This window comes from Cebus imitator, unplaced genomic scaffold (genome assembly GCF_001604975.1).
Source record: "Cebus imitator isolate Cc_AM_T3 unplaced genomic scaffold, Cebus_imitator-1.0 Scaffold495, whole genome shotgun sequence".
NCBI lineage: Eukaryota > Metazoa > Chordata > Mammalia > Primates > Cebidae > Cebus > Cebus imitator.
In genome coordinates, this window is record NW_016107810.1 from 1,130,250 (window position 1) to 1,139,162 (window position 8,913).

At 57.8% G+C, this 8,913-nt stretch overlaps 1 protein-coding gene across 1 annotated transcript in view; it reads left to right on the plus strand.

The window, feature by feature from the left end:
- The window catches only part of INPP5A (inositol polyphosphate-5-phosphatase A), a 233,661-nt gene that overhangs the window by 176,855 nt on the left and 47,893 nt on the right, over positions 1-8,913 (plus strand). Inside the window, exon 9 of the mRNA XM_037733137.1 lies at positions 2,436-2,520. Within this exon, the coding sequence (XP_037589065.1) occupies positions 2,436-2,520 (85 nt within the window). The remainder of the gene's footprint in view (positions 1-2,435; positions 2,521-8,913) is intronic.

Genomic DNA, 8,913 nt, shown 5'->3' on the forward strand with positions numbered 1-8,913 from the left:
ACACGCGGGACCCTCCGTGTCCCCTCACACACCCTCCACACGCGGGACCCTCTGTGTCCCTTCACACACCCTCCACACGCGGGACCCTCCGTGTCTCCCTACGTGTCTCCCTCCGTGTCTTCCTCCACACGCCCTCCAAGTTTTCTGTGCTCCCAGAAAACAGGAAGTGTTTCCCTTTTTCCCAGCAGAGCTGGAGGCTGGTTTCAGCAAATTGCATGACAATAGATCAAATATATTACAAGGAGATTTAACCTAAAATGGAAGGAGTTCTAATTCAAAAGGTAAACAAGTCTTTTGTGGGATTTGCCAAGCCAAGCTATAGCAATTAACAGGCAGAAGGAGCCTGAGGTGGCTGGGACGATTTTTAAAAGATTGTCAACAAGTAGGACTTCCCTATAAAAAGTCGTATTAATTAAAAGCATGCAGGAATGGATTTTTAAAAGGTCTGCAGAAGAGAATAGATTGTCTCAGAAAGACCTGTGCCGCTGGGAATGCTGTGTTATGATACAGACTTGGTGGGAAGACGGGGCACTTCGAATAAATGGTGCCGATCAATTGACCAGCCACTTGAGAAATTGATAAACTTAGATCCCTGCTCTGCACTGTCATTCCGGATGGATTAAAGGATAACCCTTAAAACTCTACCCTAAAGATGAAGGTGGGGGCACCGTGTCCCCGTGGGGGCCAGGGCCAGCGTCTCAGCCACAAGGGAAACAGATGCCTGTGACTATATGGAAATTAAAACATCTGCCTGAGGGAAGCCGCTGCAGTGGAAAGCCCAGACCCAGGCAGGGGGCGCGTGTGTCCACAGCAGACGGGGTTACTCTCCAGAGCTCACAGGACACCCCTGGAATTCAGAGAGAAAAGGCCAGGAACAAAAGAGAACAGCAGGCTGTGAACAAGTAAAATCGGGAGAAAATGCAAATTTCAGTATGTAGATTTAAAAGTATTGAAGGTGTGCAAGTTAAGACAAATGAACTCCCACCCCCCATAGCCAAAAATGAATAGAATGGTGATGATTTCACCCACACCCGGTCATGGAAGCGTGGCCTGCAGACACTCCTCTCTCACTCTGGCGTAAGAGCCCTGGAGGGTGCAGGTGGGGCCCCTTGGCTCTTCAACCCGAGGGTGGAGGCGTCAGCAGTAGGTGTGGGCAACGCAGAACAGGACCAGGTAAGAACTGGGAAGCGGGACACCATTGGCTCACCTGCGGATTCTGCTGCTTCTCAGGCTAATCAGAAGGCTGAGTTGGTGACTGGTCAGGCCCCTGCCCAATGGGCCCTGCCATGCTGCTCACGCCCCTGTCCCCAGCTCCAGGAGGGCACAGTGCTCCCAGCAGTGTGGGACTCAAACCCGTGGACAGCAGTGACGCCTGCAGAGTTGCCTGGTTGGAAGCTGTCACTTTTGCCTGGCTAATGACGCTGAGTTTATTTAGAAAAAACAACGACCCATCTCCAAATGCAGTGTGCTTGGACGGGCAGCCCCTGAGCTGCCTGCTCCCTGCCCTGCCAGCCCCACCTGGGTCTGGGCTGTGAAAATAGGAATTTGGGCAACCAGAGTATTTCCTTTTCTTGTCTACAGATCACGTTTCTGTTCCACTGATGGTCTTGTGGCCGGTGCCACCCTGCACAGGGTCTTGCTTTGCTTTCGTGCCGGAAAGGTCCAATGTCTTGCTCTCCTTGGAAGCAAGCAGTTCACGGCGTTACTGCACGCAGCCGGCTGAGGGGAGACTTGGGGTTCGAGGGGGTTGAGGCTTTCTTATGGCTTGTATCATCAAGGGAAGCAGCAATGGGAAAATCTTTAGGAAATGGATTGCAATTGATTTTAAATACGTAGGTGGAAGAATTTTTCTTGCGCAAAGCTGTACCTGGTTAAAAATATACACACACACGTGCAGCCACTGTTACTCTCTCACTTGGAAATGCCTGAGTGGGGATCATATATAAACACACCTCACAACAGGTCTGAGGGGACATCCCTGCTCGGGAGGAGATAGCTGGGGCGGTGGGTCCTGCCGTTCACCTGCATGTGCCCCCCGTCCCACCCTCCCGCCTCTCCCGACCTCTGGGGTGTAATATTCGGGATCCTGGCTTGGCCCTTCCCCTTCCTGGGGGGCTGTGGCTTTCCACACGTGAGGTCCCCACGCTGCCCTGGCCCTGCAGGTGAGGACACAGCTGAGACTCTGGCTTTCCTCTTTGTCCGTGTCGCTGGCAGCATAGGCGTGTCGGAGTTGGCGAGGGCTGAGGGCTGCTGGGTGAACCTGTGTTGGCGGTGGTCTCAGAGCTGAATTTTGGGGGTGCAAAGAAGCAACCAGCGAGGTTCCCCTGTAGCAGGAGACAGCAGAGGATGTGCAGATGGGGGTGTGGAGGAGCGCGGGGGCCAGGTGAGGGCCGGGCGGAGTCAGTGCCCTTGGTAACAGGTCCTCTTTTTTCCAGAATCATCGATCAGCGATTCGAGAAGGTTTCCTACTTTGTCTTTGGTGATTTCAACTTCCGGCTGGATTCCAAGTCCGTCGTGGAGGTAGGCGCTGGCTTCCCCCCAACCCACGTCATGCCTCATCTGTATTGAGGGACGCAGCGGAGGAGCAGGGTCTTTTACCGGCATTTGTGACGCCCTCAGCCTCCTGGGCTGCACTTTGTAAGGCAAAATCCTGCAATGGAGAAGCATGTTTTGCTGTTGGCAGAGGGTTATATGTTGGAACCTGAGGTGAACAGGCCCCTGGGGTTGTGGCGGGTGGTGGTCCTGTGGCGCTGTGCCCTGTGGTTTTCATCGTCGGCCCACAAGGAACCACTGCCGCGCCACCCCCTCGGTGCCCGCAGAGCCGCAGCCCGTCAGGCTCCTGCACGCCATCCAACATGATCACAGCAGTTTTCCTCATAGCACCCGTCCGACTGTTGGAGCCCATTTTAAACGTTGTGCCTGTCTGTCTGCTAAACCGTTATTCTGCGTGAGTTAATGATCATCGACCCGCTTGATCTCTGGGAACTCAGGGTCCTGGGTGCTCCCAGGCTGGCCAGGGCCCAGCAGCTTGGGAACTGAGGTGCCACCAGCAGAAAGTGGGCCCCGAGGCTCAGCACGAGGGCTGCCTTTTCTCTGTGGTCTGGTCCACCCTGGCTCTGGGCCCTCCCTCCCAGTTCTCGTAACGTGGGATTCCACTTCCCAGGCAGCCGTGAAGCGGGGGCGGGGTGGGTGGGAAATGGAAGAACACCTGCTGCCTACCCGCCCGGGCCCTGCCGCCCTCACCCTCAGCCTCCCCGGCGGCCCCTCCAGGTGCTGGGCACGAGCTGACAGCCCACAGCAGGGCCATGGTGAGTCAGGCGGGGCCACGGTGACTCGGGCGCAGGGACTTGGACGGGGACGTGGTGCACCCGCACAAGAGTGGCAGGACATTGTTTCCGAAACACAGCCTGAGCTGGCCTTGGTCATCCCCTGTCTCCTCTGGTTGGCAGAAGTGAGTGTTCTGAAATCATCAATTGTGTGGAGCCGGCAGCACCTCGCCACAAGGCCCCATTTGGCCACGCTGGTGCCTGAGCGTTCAGTGGCTCCTGGCCCAGGTGGCGCGTCACCTGGCCGTAGAGGAGGAAGTCAGGGCCTCTGCCTACAGTGGGCTGTGGAGTGCGAGGCGTTTTTAAAGCGCACACACCGCAGCAGGCCACGCAGGTCTTTATCTCCCTGTGCCTCGATTCTTTCTCCTTGGCCTCTGACCTCCCGACCCGCAGGCTCGGCATGGGCTTGGGTGGGGGCTGGGCCCGTCCTTGCTGGAATCCGTGTCCCCAAGTTTAATGCTATCCGGGATGTGGGAGTGAGGCCTGGGGGCCACAGAGCGGGGGCTCCGTCAGAGGCTCCTCTTCAGCCACGCAGAGCCACGGGGGCTGGAAGTGGCATTTCCGAGGTCTGGAGCATCTCTGAACGTGCTCACCTCTGACCTGTTACTTGAGAGCCAGTGAGCCCACAGGGCACATGAGCACTCCCCCTCTGACCCACTCTGACCGTGAGTGGCCAGAATGAAAGTAAAGAACCTGCCAAAGCCGATCAATCCCGAGCACCCAGCAACTGGGGAGACGTCAGGGAGCTTGAGAAGGGCCTTGTCCTCCCTGGTAGAGCAAATGTCACCATGAAGGGCAGCTGGCTCTGGCCAGGTCAGAGCCGTGGCGAGGCCCGTGGGGGAGTGCCTGTGGGAGCTTCCCTGGTAAAGGGAGACAGCTGCTGGGCCCGGCGGCTTGGCCACACCACAAGGCGTGCGGGGCGATGGGGAGCCTGGACGCCTTGTCCTGTGGGGTGTGGAGGGGGCCGCTCTGGTTTCTGCAGGCATGGGCAGTGGTGGGGGCCTGGGCGCTAGGTCCAGTGGGGCAAGTCTCTACAGGCATGGGGGAATATGGGGGGCCTGAGCCTCGTCCTGTGGGGCGTAGAGGGGGCCACTCTGGTCTCTGCAGACATTGGTAGCAATGGGGAACCTGGGTCCTGGGGAACTTGTGGGGCCACTACAGTCTCTGCAGGCATTGGGGGCAGTGGAGAGCCTGGACGCCAGGTCCTGTGGGGTGTGGTGGGGGTGCTGTGACCTCTACGTTTGTGGGGAGCATGGGTGCCGGATCCTGTGGGGTGTCGGGGGGCTGATTCCTGTGAAGGCCTGTGGGGCTTTCCTCTTTGTACCAAGTGGAAAAGGAGGAAAGTGCCTCACCAGGGTTTGGGATTGGGTGTGGGTGTGACCATGAGAGGCGGCGTGGCAGGGGGGTAGGGCAGGGGCCTTGGGAGCCGGCCAGGGTCTGCCGCATCTTCTCCTGCATCACCTGACTCGCCCCCCTGGCCTCCCTGAGCACCGTCACACACAGCCCTCAAGCCTCATGGGCACCGTCAGCAGTGTTTTGTGATCACTCAGTGATCATGTAGATCACTATTTCTTAGAGAAAGAGTTCCTCTCACACAGGCAATCACAGCGCGGCAGCTCTGGCCAGGTCTAGGTGGCTCTGGTGCCCTGGACACCTGGGGGACGTTAGGTGCAGAGTGGGAGCTGCCTCCCAGGCCTCGCTGGGCTGCCCAGACCTTCCAGGACCTGCCCAGGTTCCACCCAGGAAGAAGCAGGTCCCTGCTCATACACACCTGTGCTCCGTCCTCCGTGTTAGGCTGTCACTAAAGGAGCCCTTGCCCCAGCTGCCTGCCCTGCCAGAGGGGTCCACACGGAGGGCCATTGCTGGGGAGGCCACTTGCCTGACGCCAGAGTTCCAAGATTCCCTTCACCGATAAACCAGTGAAATCTTCCGCGGCGACCTTCCTGCTTAACTTGAAACAGCAAACTAGAGAGGATGTGAATTCGAATAGCTATGTGTGTAAGGGGCTGTGTGCTTTGTGAACTGATGATAAACAGTTCTCCAGAAACGGCCACTTTCTCCTGAGTCAGCCAAGAGTTTGAGGAACCTCCAGGCTGCGGCTGTGACACAGGCTGCTGGAGCACTCCAGGACGAGTGAGCACGGTGTCCGAGAGCCACCCACGCCAGTCCCCACCCCCCAGGAACTGAGGAGTCTCCATTTCTGTGTCACTTTCCCATCCATGGTAATTGGAAGACAGGAGTTACTTGACACGTGTTTTTCCCCTCACATTCCCCCCGCTGTAGCTGATTTTAGATGGAGCCCAACCATGCGGGTCTGCCCAGCCTGTTCTCAGTCCCTGCGGGGTCCTTCCCGCCACCTCCTGGTGTTCCCTCACCCGTCTGCCCTGGACTGGCTAGGCCCCTTTCTGGGCTCCAGGGGGTGCGTCATCGCTGCCCATCTGCCTGGGGTCCCATCTGCCAGGACCACATGGGCGAGGCCGGTGGTAGACCCAGCACTGCTAGGTGGGCTGGTGGACGTGCTGGCTGGGGCTGCATGGGCAGCGGGGAAGAAGGCGCCACCTGCCTCGGGGCAGTTCACATCCGTCCCTCACACCCTGTCTGCTGGCTCTGCGGCTGCTCTCTGCTGCGCCAGCTTCTCAGGTCCGTAGAAAGGGGTCCCGGGTGTGGACACAGCGGCTCCTGCGTGCAGCTTGGTAAGACAACGGAAGTGGGGTTTGCCCGTCAGGCTGAGCGTCAGAGGCAATTATAAGTCAGGAAGAGAGAAAAATGCGGGGGTCCTGAGCCTCCTCTGCATGCCCCAAGCGGCTTCTCAAAGGAACAGTCCGCAGGAACCCGGCAGAGCTCCTGCAGGCCTGGCTGACCTGGCGGCGTCCTGAAGTCCCACCGCATCACCGCAGCCTGCTGTGAGCTTGACGGCGCGCTGCCTCCGTCTGCCCCGCAGCAGCCGTACCGAGGGCAGCCAGAAACCCGGCTTTCAATCTCACTTCATTCTAATTCGATGTGATAGAGCCGCATGGGTGGTGGCGGTTCCACAGGATGATGCAGACCCGGCGGTTTTCACGCCAGCGCAGGGGCCGTCAGGGTGGAGCGTTCCGTGGACCTGCCGTCCAGTCAGCCTGGGCTCAGCCGCTTCCCCGTGCATCCCCGTCCTCAGAACCACAGCCCTGAGGGGCACCCTGGGTGGGGTCTCCACGCTGCCCAGCAGATGTGGTGGTCATTCACATGGGACAGTGTGGAGTAGTTGGTGCTGCCCAGTCCCAAGGAAGAGGTGGGCCTGGGTTCCCCCAGGTGAGAGGCCAGAGAACAGAGAAGGTGCCCCTGGGGGTGACTGCACCCCTCCCACGTATCAGGCATCCCTCTCACGACTCAGGCACCCCTAGGAGTGACTGCACCCCCACCCCCTACCTCCTCGTAACAGGTGCCCCTGGGAGTGACCACGCCCCTCCGTTGTACCAGGTGTCCCTCCCTTGAATCAGGTGCCCTGGGGGTGACCAAATTCCTGCCCCGTATCAGACACAGGTGTTTTCAGCAGTAGGTTTTCTTTGATGGCGCCGTTTGTTGGTGTCAGACATGAGGGGATGGAGGAAGGGTGCAGGAGGCGGTGGCTGAGGCTCCAGTGAGTCTGCTGGGAGTGGGTGCTCTCCAGCCCCGAGATCAGCTTGGCAGGGAGTGCTCGTCTCCGTGAGGGTTTCCTCACCTGCAGAACACAGTGTTCACTCCAGTCCAGCAGAAGGAAAGCTGCGTGCTCAGTGCTGGCTTAAGTCCGGCAGAAGGAAAGCCATGTGTGACTGTGACCAGGCTTCAGTGGAAAATCCAGCTTCCGTCAGCAAAGGTCTTCTCTGAGCACACCATGTCCCCAGCAGACATAGTTGCCACCCATGGCAGCCCCCGGCACCCCAGGCGGTGGCGATGCAGATTCCCAGGATCAGGGAGGCCTCCCCAACCACGGCACATTCACACACCCGGCCACCTGGCCTGTGGGTCCCAGGATGCTGCCCATGCAGCTGCCGGGCCCTGGCTCGCAATGCCCTCACACGGGACAGATGTGGGTCTTACTGTTCTGTGCTATCTGTCTGGCATTTGCAAAGGAACGGGAAGAAAAGTGAATAGTTTTAAACTGGATTATTGACTCAGTAACTGTCTAAGTTCCTTGCATTAATTTTTGGAGAGTTTTCCTGCCCATGTGGCTCTTTAAGACTATGGATATATACATGGCTGCTCATTTGCTGAAAGTCTTATCACCTTTTGCACAGAGTGTGCTGCGTAAGTAAAGCCAGCCTAGTGGGAAATAAGGAAAAGGGTGTGCAGACTGCTTAGTCCAGGGAAGGCCACGCCCCTGGAGAAAGGACCGCTTTCCCTCCTGGCCTCATCAACACAGTCGTCAGCTGTGTGTGAAATCCCACAGCTCACAGGAGCTGAGTGCGCAGTGCCCTGACTGGCCCAAAGCTGAGCACCCAGACTTCATGGCCACAGGGATGTCATGAGGGCTGGGGGCCATCAGGAGTCACGGGACCCTGGAACCAATTACAGGAGGACCCTGAGGCCCAGGGCAGATGTGGTCACCCATGGGTCACCCGTGGCCCCTCAATGCTAAGTGGCACCACCACGTGGTGCCTCCGCATGGCCACGTTGCTCCCCGTGGGCCACAGGCCTGTGCAGCCTCTCTGGAAGGCCACAGCCTGTCCTCTGTGTGCTCTTCTGATGACGTGGAATGTGCATGCCAAGCGGAGCCCTCCCACACACTGAGTCTCCTGTCTCTGTGTGGGGAGATTCCTGCAGTGGCAGCAGCTCAGAGGACCATAGGCTGGGCGGTTTACACGGCAGAGGTTCATTATCTCACATCCTGGAACCTGGATGTCCAAAGTCAAGATGCCCTAGCACCACACTGCTCCTGGAGGCTCCCGGGGAGGAGGAGCCCTTGCCTCCCCCAGCCGCAGGTGGCCCAGGTGGCCCAGGAATCCCTGGCTCGTGGCCACGACATCCCAGTCTGTGCCTCCACCTTCATGTGGCCTTTGCATGTGAGGACATGAGTCTGTGGACATAAGGCCCACCCCCCGCCCCGGGACGTCTCATCTCAAGATCCTCAACTAGTCATACCCGCAAGGCCCTGTTTCCAAACAAGGCCCCATTCTGGAGTTCTGGGTGGACATGGATTTGGGTGCACGCTGCACAGCCCAGGACAACAGGCAGTGCTGGAGGGACTGTCTCCTGCCACCTGGGAGACAAACACTAGCACAGAAAACATTTCTGGGAAAGCCCTGTCTAAAAATAAACGTAACTGAAAATGACCAGATTATTTTTGTTGGTGGTGATTAATTTCAGCTGCTGTAGTTAAGGTGCCAATTAGGTAGATTATTAAATTGTAAAATACCATCTCAGCACCTGTTATGGAAAATCAAAATCTGCCAGTTGGCGTGACATGGTTTTTAAAAAGGGTTTCTGACTGTAAAAACGTTTCATAGAGATTTTGTGAAAATCAAAGAAAATCTTGCACAATTTTCCTTTGAGGCTCACTTGGACCAAGGAATTGAGGCCAGGTGTTTGGGGATCCCCCGTGCCAGCACCGGATCAGGCCGTGCCGAACACC